The sequence below is a fragment of the Lycium ferocissimum genome, chromosome 4 (assembly GCF_029784015.1).
Source record: "Lycium ferocissimum isolate CSIRO_LF1 chromosome 4, AGI_CSIRO_Lferr_CH_V1, whole genome shotgun sequence".
NCBI classification, from domain to species: domain Eukaryota; kingdom Viridiplantae; phylum Streptophyta; class Magnoliopsida; order Solanales; family Solanaceae; genus Lycium; species Lycium ferocissimum.
The window spans coordinates 11,415,631-11,434,962 of NC_081345.1; the positions used below are offsets into that span (position 1 = coordinate 11,415,631).

General features: G+C 34.6%; 1 protein-coding gene across 1 annotated transcript; it reads right to left on the reverse strand.

Annotated features, from left to right (window-relative positions):
* Positions 1-295: 295 nt before the first annotated feature.
* On the reverse strand, positions 296-2,599 carry LOC132051560 (uncharacterized). The gene is made up of 2 exons (XM_059442698.1): positions 2,409-2,599; positions 296-874 (listed from the first exon to the last, which is right to left on the reverse strand). The coding sequence occupies exons 1-2, from the start codon at positions 2,529-2,531 to the stop codon at positions 422-424; spliced, it is 576 nt and encodes a 191-aa protein (XP_059298681.1). The 5' UTR covers positions 2,532-2,599; the 3' UTR covers positions 296-421.
* Between the last annotated feature and the right edge of the window lie 16,733 nt (positions 2,600-19,332).

A 19,332-nucleotide genomic window follows, 5' to 3' on the forward strand; every position in this document is an offset into this window, starting at 1 on the left:
TCCTTCAATAGATTGTTTTTGTTTAGCTTTGACTGTTCCATCCGCAAATGACATCCTGAACTTCCTAATTCTCATTCCTAGATTAAACATAATAAATAAGTATATCATCATTTCTTCTTCCATAGAATACTATGCCCCATATCAAAAACGGTATAGGAGTACACTTTTGCCAGTAGTGTGCAAATTCTACCATCCCTGACCATCAATATGTAATATAACCAGAAAGCGGCTCTCTGGTTCAAGCTTTGTTCAAGCTACAATGCTTTACATACCTCCAATATATAATTAACATAAAACCATAAAACTCCATATAACTTTTTGGAATTAAACTAGCAACATACGGAGATAAATACATCATAGATGTACTAAAAACACAATGATGGATGCATACAAATTCAATTATTCCAAAGAAAAAGACAATCTACCTAGAAGCATAAGACCTCATACTGCTCCAAGGGAACTTTGCTGCTGCAGCAGCACCAACATCCCGACGTACTCCATGACGTTCGCGGCCAACATCCAAACGTTCTCCAACACGGTCACGGCCAGGGCCACGATTGAATCTCATAGGTGACCGATTCCTTCCATCTTTCTTCTCGTCAAGCCAATGCATCTTTTTAGGTTCATCATCCTCAACAATGCTGCTAGACTTAGATTTCTTGCTCATATTCTTCTTTTCCTCTTCGATCACTCGGATAGGGAAAAGGTCCCGCGATATAGACAATGGATTCTTAAGAGTAACGTAAGCTTTTTTGTAGTCTGGTTTAGCAATTAACAGCCCACCTCTCTTCTTCTTCTTTCCATCCATGTTGAGGGTTTGGACCTTTTCAACTTCAAACCCGTACAGAGACTCCAAAACCCTTTTTATCTCAATCTATACATGAAAAATTCAAGAAATACTACGTTTTGTATCAGAGAATCCCAAATTATTGAATACATGATTCATATAGCTGACCCAAATGGGGCAGGGCAGGTCAAGTCTTGACCCGCTAATATTTTGACTCGCCATTCCCTTCCCCATTTAGCATTTTTCAAAAGTTTTCCCCGCCCCACCAAGCCCTGCCCCATTCAAATGTTTTTTTTTTTTTTTTCCTTTTCCTTTTTCAGTATTCTAGTTAATCTTTTTAACAACATACTTATTTATATTTTTAAAATATAAAGGATGGGTACTAGTGAATGCTACTGGATTTTCTTATTATTAAAACACAAAGGGTGACTATTATCATATTACTGTAATCACTGGAAGACTAGAATAGATTATGATATATGCCAAGTTAAATTGAAACAACAGCTAAATGTCAAGTAATATAAGATATAATTTAGCTTATACCATGAACTACAAGATCACCACATTGGTGAGCAAATTCGTGTCCTAAGAAATGAAATGATTAGCATATCCTTTTGTAAGATATGATTTTGAAGCTTCTGTCAACTTAGCTAGTCGATTAACTTGTTTTTTTTTTTTTTTTCAAGTGAAATAACAAAATAGTTCATTTATCCTCATTAGTGCAGCTTTAAACTTGACTAAAGTTAATTAATGAATAGATAGAGAGATTAAGACAAAATTTGTTCCATCTGTGATCCTTACTCATATAGTCATATTACTAAACAGAAAACGTTCAAACATTTAACAGAAAAAATGAAAAGAAAACAACAAACTTTACCCAATTTTAGGAACAGAGAGATCAGAAACGATCAAGAACATAGAATGGGATTTTGCTTGCGTGATGACTGATGAATACAAACGTGAAGTAGAGAAACAAAGGACTAATCTGAGATTCAACGGCAGCAAAACGCCAAAACAGTTTTCATACCTCCAGAAGCCCTATTCATATTTCCCTGCCCTTCCCTATTAACACTCTGTTTGGATGGTTGTTACACATTGTTAAATACTGAAGTATTTTATTGTATTGTGTTGTATCGTACTATATTGTTTTGATGGATACCACGGATTGTATCGTTTGCCATCGTTACATAATGTCACACATCATCAAGTTGAAGGATAAACCTACATAAAAGTACGGTACGGGGTAGAGCTACTGTAAAAAAAAAGTAGGGTAACAAATAAAATAGGATTATTAGATAATTAGGATAGACAAAATGAAATGGCGAAAAAAAAAGGTAACCACGCAATCACACCAAATAGCTTGTTACACGAAATGGGACTTTTCGTATAACAATGGATTTAACAACACCATACAATAAAATTTGAGTTACAATTAAAACAAACATTTTATATAAACTAACAACACAATACAATAGGTAACGACCATCGAAACAAGTTGTAAGGGTTTGCCCTACCCTGCCCCAGACCCGCCCTATTGTCATCCCTAGACTCAGCTAGTTTGTTATTAGTATTGTATTTTAATACCAACAAGTATGTGAAAATATTATTGAAGAAAAGTTACCTTGGAAGCAGAAGGGATGGTTTTGAGGGAGATCTCAGTGATGTTGGAGAAAGAGGAAGGCATTAACAGTTTTATTGGAATATTCGCAAAGTTTACTACTCTTCTTCCCAATCTACTTCCCATCCTCTTTTTCGAAAATGTGTAGTGGAGAGATACGAAGGTCTAGCAATGGCGTCTGAATAGCAAGTGTTGGGGGAAAGAGGGTATAACATTGGGCTGGGCCTAAACTTTGTGGGCTGCTCTTCATCTCATTAGCAGTAACTGTAGGATTTTTCGCACAAATGACCCTATTTCGGGGTGATCTTTAATATTTATCCCTCAAATTTGCGGTCATTAATTTTTGTCCTTCGAACTAAATTTCAGCAGGCAGAGTTAGCGTTTAGCTCCGACATATGTATCTTAATATCCCACAAGTTACGTCGGACAAGACAAAATTTTCAACATTTAGCATAATATGAAAAAGGGAGACATACGTTAATATTTCGCTCTAATATGTTAGCGTTTAGCTTCAGTATATGTATCATCACATCCATACAAGTTATGCCCGAAAATACAAAACTTCAACACACAATATAATCTAAAAAATACTACACAACTTACGCTGCATAATTTTAACTTACGGATTGTCCTTCAAAGGCGCTGGTCTTTAATTTTTGCCCCTCAAATCACTGGTCTTTAATTTTTGTCCTTTGATAAAAATTAAAGACCAACAATTCGAGGGACAAAAATTAAATACCACCCCCGAATAAGGATAATCATGCAAATTGCACGTGTTTACCTTAATATACACCTGCATATAACTCATTCAAAGCAAATATATATATATATATATATATATATATATTTGATGTATTTGACTGTATCAGAATTTGATACTAATGAATTATATCAAATTAAATACACAAAATTCAATAAAATATAGCTTTAACTCAATATACATAGTGTATAAAAATAAAAAAAATAAAAAAAAACTACATCATCATCAAGCCATTGCTTTTTCATCCTTTGCCATAATCAGAACTCTTTAAAATTTTGAACTATTCAACTCATCACATCTTTGTATTTCTTGTACAACAAAAGAAAAACTCCATTAAAATGGAAAATTACTATCCTAAAATTGCTGTAGAATATTCAAAATAAATACAATGGAGTAACTTTGTGCAAGACAAATTTAATAAAGAAAAGAGAGAAATCATGAAAGAGAATTCAATGAAAACACGAAACGAATAGGCAAGGCACTTCCAGAAAAACTATCTATCCCCACACTGTGCAAGTGGTTAACGGAAAATCCATCTCCAGGATAAAATGCCTACTCTGAAAATCAAAGTTGCACTCTTTGATTGCTTCTGCCACAAGAACTCAACCCAATAGAATGGAGGATTTGAAGGAAGAAGACAAAGAAGTAAGTGACTGAATTTGTTCTAAGTTGGAGGCAGAAAGTCTTGAAAGACAGAGATATTCTTACCCTTGAGAGTTCTGCCAAATGCCAAAAGACTTTAAGTCACCACTCAATAGGTGCTTTAAACTCAGCTGAAAATTAGAAAGCAATGTTGGGATTTAAAATGAAACAACACAATGATTGGTTTCAACAGAAGAAAACGGTACTTTCAAATTTGTATTCCTTCTATTTTTGTTTCTTTAAATAATACTTATATATATTTATATATACAAAATCCCTACTTATTATTTAAAAATAATAATATGTGGACACAAAAACTCACGAATGATATTATTGGGTATTTGTATAACACATAACTAAAGGTAACTAACTAATCTTGAACCTTTAGCTTGAATATGAATATAAGATCCATATTCGTATTTACATGTTCTTGTTCTGCAATAGCGGCGCCGATTTAATATGGGCCTTGCACTCAATCCTATTCAGCAAGGACTCTAGAATTTACCATTAAAATCCATAGAAAGCAGCTTCTCACTTTCTTCCTTGCATAGATCTCATCAAAGGTGTCCAATACCGCTCTGTCACCCCACTTTATAAGCTCGAGATTGTTAAGAACGGAGTTCAGCCTTCTCGTTGTGTGGAAAATCAGTGCATATAGTCAAACATGGCTTTAAAGGAATAGCAATTCATTTGTATATAATATCACCCCCACTATTCCTTGAATATATTTATGCACTGAAAATGTAAATTCGGCGTTAGCATTTCTTGGATAATTCATGAAGACTAGTCCTTAAACTTTTAGAATATAAATTTTCAGTTATTACTGACATTCACATGAAAGAGTAGATGCCTTTCAAGATTATCTCTATTAAATCGTAATAGCCCAATGTTTCCATGACTACACTATCTTCTCACATAATAAATATTAAATGAGAAGATCAGTCAATATTTAATTATTAGCTAAATTTAATGTTGGTATATTAACCCTTTTTACATGGCTTATATATTAACCATTCTTTTTTGTTCCTCAAAATTTGCTAATATTTGATTAGCAAGAAAATACTTACCAGAAAATGTTAGGTACCTTTTCATCATAAGAATTATACTACCCCACCTGATTGTGTCTTATTCTCAAAATACTTACCAAATGAATAAAAAGGAGATTTATGTAGAGAAATATAGCAGAAGAAAAGTAAATCGGAGAAACCTTCTGCTAGCCCAAGATCGTTACTAAGATCAGAAGATTCAACTAAAGAAGAGGAAGCTTAGAAAGGCAAAGAAAGATTTGAGGTAGAACTTTGTAAGGCATAAGTCAGAAGTTTTCAGCAAGTTTATGGAGTTCAAAGAAACGGTTGAAGGCGAGCTCGGTTCCAAAATAAGGCGGTTGCGGACTGATAATGGTGGTGAGTTCACTTCTGAAGAATTTTTCTCTTTATCGTCGCATGGTATTAAAGAGAACTCACTTCGTGTTGATACAGCACAACAAAATGGAGTGGCAAAAGAAAGATTCGACAATTAACCGAGACATGTAAAATTTGGCTTCATGCCAAAAATTTACCTAGAGCCTTATGGGCTGAAGGTATGAAATTTGCAACATATGTGATCAACAGGATGCCGCTTTCTCCAAACAACATGAAGTCACCCTATGAATTAATGTTTGGAGAAAATCCTAGCATCAAACACCTAAGAGTTTTTAGCTCTATCTGTTATGTTCATATCCTGCATTCTCAACGAAGCAAGTTGATGCCAAGGCAAGGAATGCATCTTTTGTTGGATATGACGAAAAGGAAAAAGGGTTGAAGTGCATGGACCGAAAACTCATTGCTTCATTGTTTCTCGTGATGTCGATTTTGATGAAGTCTCCTCGTATTATGGAGCGACTTCAGGAGAGGGTTCTAAAATCTTGAATTCTAGAGTTCCAAGCTTACCCATCACGGTGTTTCCTCATAGTACAGAGGAGCTAGGAGAAAGTGGGGAGCCCGGGAACTCAACAATATGAAGCTCAACAGAAGTAATTCAAGAAAGCCTTTCTTCCTATAACCATGTTCTCCATTCTAAAATTTTCTTTCTCCTTTCCAAAGCTTCCTCTTATTTAGTTGAATCTTCCAATCTTAGTAACGATCTTGGGCCATGTATGCTGTTTCTCCAATTTACTTTTCTTCGCTTATATTTCTCACATGGTATCGCAGCCATAGCCATATACGTTGGCTTTCGGATATTTTCAAGATCAAAGTTAGTGGTCGATTCAATTATTTTTTTCTAAATGGATGTGTGTGGTCGTGCTAATGGACTGGGATGGAATTATTGAACTTGGTCCAACTACAAGGCGGGAAGACCTGTTTGAAGTCCTACCTTGTTGGAGAGGATTTGTGGGAAGTTGTCAATGGGAGTAACACAAATCTTCCTGCCGATGCACCGAAAAACAATGACACACATAAGAAGTGGAAGCAGATTAATGCCAAGGTGGAGTTCATCCTGAAGAGGTCCATCTCTCCCGCTTATTTGATCATATTATAAGGTGTAAATCAGCCTCATGAAATATGGAAGACCTTGATCGTTTGTTCAACAAGAAGGATGAAGCCGGCTACGTATTTTGGAGAACGAATTGGCCAACACCATTCAAGGTAATCTTTCTACGTCGAGTACTTCTTGAAGATTAAAAAACTTATGTTCCGAAATATCTCTATTAAATCCGGACGAGGCTATTTCTGAAGCACGAATGAGAAGAATTATCATTCATGGTTTGAAGTCAAAATATATTCCTTTTGTTACATCAATTCAAGGATGGGCTCAACAACCATGCTTGGAGGAATTTGAGAATTTGTTATCGTCAGTCAGAGTTATTTAGCCAACCAGCTATCCGGTGTATCTCGTCAAAGAAGGTGAAGGATAGCCTCTTGTAGCCGATAAGAGGAACTTTAAAGGAAAAGCAAGAGAGGAAGCGCACTCGCTCCTCAGTGGTTCAAGTCGTTTAGAAAGAAGGAAGAGTCTTCTAACAATCACTGCAAGAAGCCTCCCAAATGCTATCGGCGCGGCAAACGAAGACACATAAAAAGATATTGCCGAGTCAAAGAGAGTAATATGGCTCAACCGAGAAAGCGTCGAAGAAGAAGAAGATCGGGAAAGTGCTTTGTAGCTGAGACTCGAGCAGCAGATGCCATGGCTTCCATCAATTTTGAAAAAGACTGGATTATGGATTCAGGATGTGGGCACCATCTCACCGGAGATGAATCTAAATTTTCCAACTTCCGAAAATACAATGGTCGTGATGTCATTGTAACAGCAGATAACTCAGTTCATCATGTGGAGAAGGAAGGCTCTGTTGTCATCAACGAGAAGCACAAGAACTCTATCACTCTCAATGTTGTCTTTCATGTCTGCATGAGGAAAAAAATCTATTTTCAAATGCAAATGCCGTAGATGCCGGAAGTTATCTACTATTTGCCTCCACATGACGTGAAGTTCCTTCAAAATATCAAAGAACTCAAGGCAGATATCATTCATACCGGTAAGAGAGTTAATGATTTATATGTCTTATTTGCCTCTAATTCAAATATTGAGAACATGAGTACACTACTAAAAAACTGGCAAAATTCGATGGACAAAAAACCGACAGACTGCGTCGCTTTGAAAAACCGACGGAAAACCGACGCAATTTGTGTATTTCTAATTTTTTTATCCAAAATTTTAAAATTATATTTCCGCCAATTTTTTTTCACAAAAACCGACGTCCCACGTCGGTTTTATTAAAAAAAAAATTAATTAATTTTTTAAAAATATATTAAATAATTTATAATTCATTTTGTTTTGTAAAATATTAATAAACGATTTTTTTTTTAAGAAACCGATGGACTACGTCGGTTTTTAATTTTTTTTTTTTTTTTGGTCAAAGGCTGGTCAAAATTTAAAAAAAAAACGACGGACCGCGTTGGTTTTTTCGTCGGTTTTTTTTTAACAATATGATAGAAACGGGTTTGGCATATCATTTGCCATCTTCCCCCTCCTCCCCCCCCCCCCCCCAAAAAAAAAAAAAAACCCCACCTTCTAAAATAAAAAACCCTAACCCGCCGCCCACCCCCTCTCGCCCACGCCCGCCACCCGTTGCTAGCCGCGCCCACCCGTCGCTACTCGTGCGCCCCAACCCCACCTACCCAAATTTCCGTTTTTAACTTGTAATTTGAGGTAGTTTCTTTTAAATTAGGGCTTTTAAAATTCTTTCAATTTTAGTTTTATTTGTAGATTTTACGCCTAATGTTAGTCTATTTAGCTTTGTTAAACATCATTTGTAATGTTATTAATGTTGAATTTGTGAAAAAATGTAAACTTTATTTGACTAGTTTACTTTTCATTTTTTTTTTTTTTTGCTTGAGATTGTGCTATATTTTATGTTCATTGTCAATGTATTTGTGTTAGCTTAGCTATCATTGTTTGTAATATTATTGATGTTGAATTCGTGCAAAAATGTGTACTTTATGTGACTAGTTTTTTTTTTTTTGTTTTTTTTTTGTTTTTTTGTTGTTGGGATTGTGCTTTTTGTTAGAATCCATAAGTTAGTAGAATTTTTATTGAGCATTCAAAATTAGAATTGGTTGAGATTGAGTTAGAATTGTTAAGTTATAGTATTTCTATAACCTCAAAACTAAAGAGTAGACTTTATTTGACTAGATTTACTTTTCAATTTTTGGAATTGGTTCGGATTGTACTTTTCAAAGTTATATTAAAGTTAGAATCCATAAGTTATTAAAGTTAGAATTGTTATTGAGAATTCAAAAGGAATTGGTTAGGATTGTGCTTTTCAAGGTTAGAATGTTAAGTTATAATATTTCTATAACCTCAAAACTAAAATGTAGACTTTATTTGGCTAGATTTACTTTTCAATTTTTATAATTGGTTGGGATTGTGCTTTTCAAAGTTATATTGAAGTTATAATCCATAAGTTATTAAAGTTAGAATCCATAAGTTATTAAAGTTAGAATTGTTATTGAGAATTAAAAGTTAGAATTGGTTGGGATTGTGCTTTTTCAAGTTATATTAAAGTTAGAATCCATAAGTTATTAAAGTTAGAATTGTTATTGAGAATTCAAAGTTAGAATCGGTTGTGATTGTGCTTTTCGAAGTTAGAATTGTTAAGTCATAATATTTCTATAACCTCTAAACTAAAATATAGACTTTATTTGACTAGATTTACTTTTCAATTTTTAGAATTAAAGTTAGAATCCATAAGTTATTAAAGTTAGAATTGTTATTGAGAATTCAAAGTTAGAATTGGTTGGGACTGTGCTTTTTAAAGTTATATTAAAGTTAGAATCCATAAGTTATTAAAGTTAGAATTGGTTGGGATTGTGCTTTTAAAAATTATTGATGTTGAATTTGTGAAAAAATGTAAACTTTATTTGACTAGTTTACTTTTCATATGTATATATATTTTCTTGAGATTGTGCTATTTTTATGTTCATTGTCAATGTATTTGTGTTAGCTTAGTTAGAATTGGTTGGGATTGTGCTATTCCAAGTTGTATTAAAGTTAGAATCCATAAATTGTTAAAGTTAGAATTGTTATTGAGAATTCAAAGTTAGAATTGGCTGTGATTGTGCTTTTCAAAGTTAGAATTGTTAAGTCATAATATTTCTATAACCTCTAAACTAAAGAGATTTTATTTGACTAGATTTACTTTTCGATTTTTAGAAATAAAGTTAGAATCCATAAGTTGTTAAAGTTTGAATTGTTATTGAGAATTCAAAGTTAGAATTGGTTGGGATTGTGCTTTTAAAAGTTATATTAAAGTTAGAATCCATAAGTTATTAAAGTTAGATTTGTTATTGAGAATTCAAAGTTAGAATTGGTTGGGATTGTGTTTTCTTAAGTTATGTTTTAAGTTAGAATTCTTAAGTTAAAATATATTTCTATAACCTCAATAATTGTGGGTATATTTTTGTAGATAGATCGTAGGTGGATGTATAATATAAATAATAGTGATCGGTGGGTGTACACGATGAATTTGTTGACAAGTTTACACACATGCAATGTCACTTCACCCTTTTCAAAATGAAGGGGTAATTAGTGTGCTTGTTCTCATTGTCGGTGTAAGAAGTATTTGAAACCGGAAGCGGTTAGTGGTTCATTTATATATAGTCGTGGGGCTTATGTTTTAGTTTGGATTTCACAATGGACTTATGTTTTATGCTTTATGGACTTATGTTAAAACTATGTAGAACTAGTTAATGGTACTTTTGGTTGGACATTTAAATATTTTTGAACTTTGAAGGTCTATTTAGATCATATTTAATGTTTAGATAGTGTTTGATTGTTACTTAGGTGATTTTATGTGTTGTAGCTCTTTTAGAATTAATTGGTGCATTTAAATGCTAGTTTTGAGCAACTTCTTGGTACCGGTTTTTGAGTGTGTGTGTGGCTGTTAAAAATGCAAGAATTGCATGCAGGAAATTTTCCAGAAAACCGACGCAGTCCGTCGATTTTCTGAAAATTAATTTTGGAAATTTTCTGGAAAACCGACTCAGTCCGTTGGTTTTCTGGAAATTAATTCTTAAAAATTTTTAGAAAATCGACGTACAGTGTCGGTTTTTTATTTAAAATAAAAAAATTAAATAAAAAACCGACGCACTGCGTCGATTTTTTCATAAAATTTATATTTTTTTATTTAAGATAAAAAATCTGAAATTAAAAAAACCGACTCAGTCCGTCGATTTTTTTAAACTTTTTTAATTTTTGGATAAAAATCGATTTACCACGTAAGCGATACAAGCCCGTAAAAAACCGACGCGCGGTCCGTCTGGCCAAAAGCGAGGGTTGTAAAACCGACTCGACCGTAAAGCGGTCGGTTTCGTCAGTTATTGAAAAACCAACGCGGTCCGTCGGTTTTTGGCAGTTTTTTAGTAGTGGTAGCAATGATAATACATATCTGTGGCATGCTAGACTTGGGCATCTTAGCATGGATAAATTAAAAGCTATGGTGAAATTCAATCTAGTAAAAGGATTACCAAACTTAAGCAACTTTCGTGGAGGAGAGATTTGGAAGATGTCAATAATTAAAGGCACATCGTCTTCCGTTTAATAGATCTTTGTCAAGATGCAAGCATTCCCTTCTAGAACTAATTCACAAGGATTTGATGGGGCCAACAAGAACTCCGTCATTCTCCGCTATTCTTATATGTTAATTCTCATTGATGATTTTACTAGATTCACTTGGGGTTTACTTTGTGAGGCATAAGTCGGTTTTCAAAAGTTTACGGGAGTTCAAAGAAACGGTCAAGGCGAGCCTTGCCCAAAATAAGGCGGTTGCGATCGATAATTCCGCGTGAGTTCACTTCGAAGAATTTTCTCTTTGTCGTCGCATGGTATTAAGAGAGAACTCAACCGTGCCGATACACCACAACAAAATGAAGTGCAAGGTAAAGAAAAGATTCGACACTTAACCGAGACATGTAAAAAGTTGGCTTCATGCCAAAAATTTACCCAGCCTTATGGGTCAAGGTATGAAATGTGCAACATATGTGATCAACAGGATGCCGCTTTCTCCAAACAACATGAAGTCACCCTATGAATTAATGTTTGGAGAAAAGCCTAGCATCAAACACCTAAGAGTTTTTGGCTCTATTCGTTATGTTCATATCCCAGATTCTCAACGAAGTGTTGATGCCAAGGCAAGGAAATGCATCTTTGTTGGATATGACGAAAGGAAAAGTGGTGAAGCATGGACCCGAAAACTCATCGCTTCATTGTTTCTCGTGATGTCGTATTTGATGAAGTCTCCTCGTATTATGGAGCAGCTTCAGAAGGAGAGGGTTCTAAAATCTTGAATTCTAGAGTTCCAAGCTTACCCATCACAGGTGTTTCCTCGGATAGTACAGCTGCAGAGGAGCTAGGAGAAAGGGGGAGCCCGGGAACTCAACAATATGAAGCTCAACAAGAAGTAATTCAAGAAAGCCTTTCTTCCATAACCAAGTTCTCCTATCTAAAATTTTCTTTCTCCTTTCCAAAGCTTCTTCTTCTTTAGTTGAATCTTCCAATCTTAGTAACGATCTTGGGCTAGCAGAAGGTTTCTCCGATTTACTTTTCTTCTGCTATGTTTCTCTACAATTTATTCTCTACAAGGAAGAACTTTTGTCATCCTTCAAACCTCATCACCAATATTTATACTAAAGCATTAATCTTGTTCACCAAACACGAGTCATTTCTCTCTTCTTCTTCTTCTTCTTTTTTTTCATTAAAACAAAAATGTAGCTCATACCAAAATGAAATTCAGAGTAAGAATCACTTAAAAAATCTCAAAATAAAGTGATTCACAAGTGCAAATAATTGCCTTTAATTTTTCATCAGTTCACATGAATAGATACTCTCAAGTCTAGAAAAATCACCAAAACTCAAATCAACCACATTTTCTGTGTCAAGCATTATAAAAATGAGTAATATCTTATGTTTCTCTCAAGAGAGACATCAAAGTTATGTGACAACTTTCAAGCATAAACATGATTTATCCAATTTATGTCGTTCCACAACTTGAACGTAAACTCCACATGATCTTTATGTAATGGACTAATAAATCCACTATAAGCACGTCAATTATGTTATTCCTAAATTTAGCATGCATTTCAAGATCATCACAAAATTAATCATCTATCCCAACATTTATGAAACACGTTCCACAAAAATCACAAAAAATAGAAACTTATAAAAAATAGCTACGGTGCACCCTAACGTTTAGCTGGATTATTTATAACACACTCAACCTTTATGGGTGACCTTTTACCCCTCCCCGAACAATTTTAAAGTGAAATTAATACCTCTCTGGATGGTGAGGTGGCACAGAGAGTGTAATTCACTCTCTTTGAGAGAGTGAGAAGCAAATAAAAATGTTTTAAAAAAAAATTATAAGCATTATTTTTTTTTCATTCTCTCTCTCTCTCTCTCTCTCTCTCTCTTTTCCTCTTATTCCCTTCTTCTTCTTCTTCACCGCCAGGGGCGGATCCACACCATTGGGTGTGAGTTCGAGGGAACCACAATTTTTATCCGAACCTTGTATTTATAATGTGAAACCCTTCAAATATATAAGAAATTTGAGCTGAGAACCCAGTAACAACAAACACTGCTAGCTAGGAACCCACAAGCTTCAAATCCTAGATCTGCCTCTGTTCACCGTCACCGTACACTGCCGTCCACCACCCTCCACCGCCGCCAGTTAATTTTCTAAAAATTAACCCAATACTTCCCCCACCTTCTTTTACCCAAACCCAACTCCAAAACTTGCCCACCCACCGTCCTAATTCTAACACTATCCTCAACTTCCTCTCCTTCCCCACTATCATCTTCCTCATCATCCTCCAATAAGGTATTAGAGGGTACCCCATCATCACCGGTAAAGCTCAATCATGTCATTATTGGGGGAATTCTCTGTTACATCCAATTCAACATCCCCAAACACTTCCTTATACTTCAATAAATTTCCCTTGACACACAGATACTAGTGACGCATGTTTTGAACTTCAATGGATACGTCACACCAAGACCATTTGAAAGGGTTAGTGAAGTGGGTCTTGTAAGTGCTGTACGGTGTTGACATGGTCAGCAATGAGTTTGAATTTTTTTCTCCATGGAGAAGTAATGGGTTTAGGTAAGAGCAGGTGGAGAAGCAATGAATTAATTTTTAGAAAATTAATTGGCGGCAGTGGAGGGTGGTGGATGGCGATTGACAGTGGCGGAGAAGAAGAAGAAGGGAAAGTGGTGATTTGATGGAGAAGGAGATTAGATATTGTATTTTTTTTATATAAAAAAGGAAAATTACATGGTAAATTTCAATTGTTGCTGGAGTTTCGGAGCTCCGGCAAGAGCTCAACAATGGAGGAGCTTCTTGAGAGAAGAAAAGAGCCTTTTTAGTCTTAAAAAATGAAAAGAATGAAAAAAGAAATGAGAAATGGAAAAGAATCAAACGAGGAATTAATTTTTAAAATATAAAAATTATATGTATCAACGTGTGCACATCAGACACTCAGCACAAATTTGGTTATAGCATTTAAGGGGGTTATTAATTTCACTTTTAAATTGTCCATGGGGGTAAAAGGTCACCCGTAAAGGTTGAGTGTGTTATAAATAATCTGGTCAAACTTTAAGATGCACTGTAGCTATTTTCCCAAATAAGTAGAGTTAAAAAGGTAGAACTTGATTTTGTTACTACTTTATTCTTGAATTATCACCTTAACCGTTTCTCTTATGTTGGTAGGGCTGCAGCCTTTATATGTGAACAACACTTGTTAAAATATTCTCATGGCTTCTGTTTGTACCATCTGCCTGGAATCAACATTGGACCCAAATTCCTTCTCTTTATTTGCTATCAATAGAATCTAATTCCTTGATGACACCAAATACATTTGCATAGTGAAGTGTCGTATCACTGAATATCTCTTTTATTTGAGAAAACATTATTACCATCAAAATATTTTAAAGATACAATCTTTCGTGAACCAAAATATAAAATATATTTTTTCACGATATTAAGAATATTTCCAAGTATTAATGTAAGCCTAATCCATGTCTTACAACCTTGAAAGTAATGTTCCACGTATTTTCATGATATATAAACCATGAAGGATATATAATTAAAGAATTAGTAAAGAAAGTAGAACCCAATCTGCCGAGTAATTTTCTTCTATTTGCAAAGTAACTTTCTTTTTTCTGAAAAGTAAATTTTTTCTCTCTGCAAAGTGATTTTTTTTTCTTTCTGCAAAGTAACTTTCTTCTTGATCGGTTGCTTGTAAACTGATCTTTGTGTGTGTCAAACTCCAGCCTTAGTGACATCTGCATCTTTTAGTAAAATTCAAAAGAAGACGCAATCTTACTCGTAAAAAGTTCTACTCCCAAAGATATGAATAATGGCAAGGTAGTCAATGAAAAATTTATTAAGTGTAAATCAATCTGAAACTAATAAGAAAAGATCAAATGAAAATATAAGAAAGGAAAGTGATCTTTCTTCACTGGCATGACCACCAGAAGGGTGCACACAAAATGAGTTCCAATCACTTCTAGACATGCTCTCTGAAGCAGCACATGACCGACGATTTTAGTGTGTATTACTCCGATAATGTTTGTTGACACCCAATTTTGGCCCTCCTTTTTCATTTAATTAATTTCACTATGCTTCTTAGTCCTGAAAATTCCCCAAAATAAGTTTTGAATATTTTCGCTAATTACCAAACTAATTTTTGAGATATTATTAAGATTATTTTTAGGGATAAGACACTATTACCCCCCTAAACTATACCCTTAGTTCCTATGACACACCTTTTCTTTCCCTGGGTCCTATTACCCCCCCTAAACTATTTTTTTCCTTAATTCTTTGCACCTTTAACGCTGACGTGGAGGCTTATTGTACACTATCCCAATTATATTTGTGGCTGTGTGATCACGCGCTGTGGGCCCCCAAGTCAGCTTTCTTTCCCCTTTTAATTTATTGACCTTGGTTAAATCGTATCTTTACTTTTCCCAAAATATTACCCAATCAAAAATTTCACCCGAACCAAAAAATCAATTGATAAAAAACCTTCTTTGATCATTGAAGATTATATCCCAAAATCTTAAAATTCAGCATTTTATAGAGTGGAAAAAAGCATCTAGCATCTTAAGTTCTCCATTCCAAAAGGGTCAATTTCGCTTAGTTCAAAACAAGAATAGTGTTGTGATTTCTTCGGTGTTTCAATTTGTAAATTCAAGGTCAGTTGGAAGGCTAAGTTTGCATTTAGTCCAAATGTTAGTTCTTTACTACATTTAATTGGGGTTTTGTTAATTTAGGGTTTTTAAGGTTTGCGAGTTTGATGAATCGAAAATAGAATTTTCAAAATTTTCGATTACTTAGTTTGTTGTTATTTATCTTTGTTTGCAGTTAGTTATGAGTGGGTTTACATTCATAACTCTTAGATTGTATCATGGTGGGGACTTAGTGTTTGGAGATGATGATGAACCAAAATATGTTGGTAGGGTAATGAGTGAATATGTTAATGTTAATATTGGATAGGCAACATCTCTCCAATGGGAATGAAGATATTGGAACATTGACAAGTCAACGGACTGTTCCATTGAATTTAATGGGCTAACAAAAAGTTATGAAGTGATGGATGGAAACAACAACATAGTGTGTGTTTAAGAAAGATGGATGGAAACAAACAACATAGTGTGTGTTTAAGTACCGATACATTACATTATATATCTCGTTCTCTTATAATAAATTCAACTTATTAAATCTTCTTTTGTAGCTGGACTACCAAGTCGAGAATTGTATCTCTTTGGACCAAGAAAGATAATAAGATCTCGCCATGATATAACTGGTGATATTGGTTTCAAACCAACAAGTGGACTAAAATGGAAAGGAACTAAATCAATCACAACTAGAAGGCTTCAAGAGATTAGAGATCAAGCGAGGGCTAATGGTTCAAACAATGCAAGTCAAAGTACCACTCCTTCATTGCCAAGAGACCCGTGGAAGCTATAATGTTGATATCAAATGTTGATTTTGTTAATTTAGAAGTACTGTATTTTGTTAATGTCAAATTGTTTTGTTCATGTTGGTAAAAGGTATTCAGATGTACCATTTTTTATATTTTTGAAACTATATTTTCTTGTAAGAAATGGTATGCGAATTCTAGTATTTATATGCAATGTTGAATTCTCGTTTCAGCTTAGCTTTATGTGGTCTTGAATGTGAGTTCTATGTATTGAATGTTTGATGATTGAAGTTGATGTTTAAGTCGCTTTTTGTTGATTTTGACGGACAGATTTTGACTCAAAAGTTGATGTTAAAAGCGGGTGCGTTTTGGGCTCAAAGCGGGTGCTTTTGTGTCAAAAACTCGTGTGCTTTTGGGTCAAAAACTAGTGCGAGTTTTGGGGGTCAAAATGCGGTGCAGTTTTGGCTCAAAAGCTGGTGCGCTTTTTGGCTCAAAACCTGGTGCATTTTTGGCTAAAAAATGGTGCAGTTTCGGCTCAAAAACGTGCATTATGACTCAAAATCGGTCCATTTTGAAACAAAAAGCTCGGTGCAGTTTTGGCTCAAAAATCTGGTGCATTATGACTCAAAATCTGGTCCATTTTGAAACAAAATTTGGTCCATTTTGAAACAAAAAGCAAAAGTGTACTTTTAGTTATGTTTAACTAAAAGTACGGAAGAAGTGCGTACTTTTAGTTATGTTTAACTAAAAGTCGTTGAGGAGAAACAGACTTTTAGTTATGTTTAACAATAAGTCTGCCGGAGGGGGCAGACTTTTAGTTATGTTTAACTATAAGTCTGCCGGAGGGGGCAGACTTTTAGTTATGTTTAACAATAAGTCTGCCGGAGGGGGCAGACTTTTAGTTATTCTCATCCAAAGACATAACTTAAAGTATGCCCATAAGGCGGAACTTTTCCTTAAGGCATAACTTAAACTTTGCCTTATAAGGCAAAATCTATGCCTTAAGAAAAAGTTCTTGCCTTATGGGGCATAATTTTGTTATGCCTTAACTAAAATTCTGCCCCATAAGGCATAACTAAACTATGTCTTAGGAAAAATTACGCCTTATGGGGTAGACTTTTAGTTATCGGATCCGGCATAACTTTAGCTTTTCCTTAAAGATTGTATGCGGATCAGATACACTCCCCCGTCCTCAACATTTTGAAACAAAATGTTTGTTGCTATATGTGATCTTATTCTCGCCATAATTGACTCAACCAATAACAAAAGAAAATTGCCAAAATTGAAAATTGCCAAAATTTACTCAAATAATACCAACAAGAAAAGTAGGATAAACCAAACAAGTCATGCTTCATTATAATACCAAAATGTACTTTACAACAAAACAAATCTAACTTTAGCCTATCCGAGATCATTGAAGTTCCATTACAACAACCAAAATGAGGTTCTATTAGTACTATGGCAACTTCATTTGATTTTTCTTCAAGTTGCCCATTTGGATTAAACCACTAAGATACACAACAAATACACAAACCATCAAACACCAAAGGACCTGTTCTATTAAACCTACACGAGTTGCTATTCTTTTTTTCATTCATATCATTCTCTTTCAAATTACTCTTCTCTTTTGAATCTCCAAGCTCATCCAAATCATTCGTCTCCTCTTTTGAAACTTCAACCTCATTCAAATCACCTATCTCTTTTGAATCTTCAAGCTCAACTAAATTGATGTTGAGATTATCATATCAAGGGTAAGACTTTCAAGTTTCATCCACCGAATTTCATCCTATTTTGAATCTTCAAGTTCAAGTGAATTCATGTTGAGATTATCATACTGCATCTTAAAACTTTCAAGTTCAGCCAAATGCAACCTAACACGCTCGTAATTTTCTTCTAACTCTTTGATTTTGTTCACCAATCTTGGAATAATAAACTTTGATCTTTCATCAACACTTTGCTTATCTCTCCATTTGAAAAACTTGCAATTGTGGCACGAAATTTAGAGAATTCAATCACTTCAAATTAACACTAACACTAAAATTAATCAACCAAATTAGAACATGAACACAAACCCCATAGTGAGGACAAGACCAAAATCTCCTTAGGGATTGCGGTCGGACGAAGTCCGCATTTTCAAGAAATGCCATGTTTGCATCGCACTTCGACATTGAGCATCGCATCTTCTTCATCCATACACAACTTATTCAACAAGCTATTCGCCATTCCTAACCCTAACATTTCATACACAGAAATTGGGGAAGAAATTTCAAACCCTAAACTTGAAATTCGACATGAGAGGGAGAAAAGATTAAGAATTTACACGATAATTAACTAACCTGATCGAAAATGGAAAAATTTGCCACCAAAATTAGCTCTTGCAAATGGGTGAAAATTTGTAATGGAGTTGATGAAATTAAGTGTGTTTTGGACGAAGTAGTCTTCAAATGGACTGCGAGTGACATGTGGTCGGTTCCCATTCGTTATAACCTCTCTTTTTTTACTCCTTACGCGCTTAACATATGTGTTCGCACGCACCGGTCCACGTCGGCGTTAAAGGTGCAAAGAATTAAGGAAAAAATAGTTTAGGGGTAATAGGACCAGGGAAAGGAAAGGTGTGTCGTAGGAACTTAGGGTATAGTTTGGGGGGGTAATAGTGCCTTATCCCTTATTTTTATCATTCCTTAAAAAATTACTAAACATGATATTTTATAATTAAAACCACTCGAGAATAATGTTGATATTCCGATGTCAATATTGGTGTTGGCATTTTTCCTTTAATTCTATTTATTGTCGTATCAATAATATATTACTATACTTTAAAACTAAATATGTAAACTAAATTACTTGTATTGTAATGTATATGTGTGTACATTGTCGGGAATTAATTAAGACAAAGAAGCATATTTTGATTAATTGATTGAAGCAAAATGGGGGTTAGAAAATAATTCATCTAACTAACAATATGGGCCAATTCATATCCTTCCAAAACAAAATTCTGTAGCAGCCCATTTTCCTTTGACCCAGCCTAACGGCCCCAACCCGACCCACTTCAACAAACTAAAGACCCCAATAGCTT

What these genes read in the sequence shown, in the direction of transcription:
- LOC132051560 (XM_059442698.1), bottom strand. Translation starts at nt 2,531, where the DNA reads ATGGGAAGTAGATTGGGAAGAAGAGTAGTAAACTTTGCGAATATTCCA. An exon ending in CCATCCCTTCTGCTTCCAAG is followed by an intron (nt 875 to 2,408) that starts GTAACTTTTCTT and finishes TTTCATGTATAG; the next exon opens with ATTGAGATAAAAAGGGTTTT.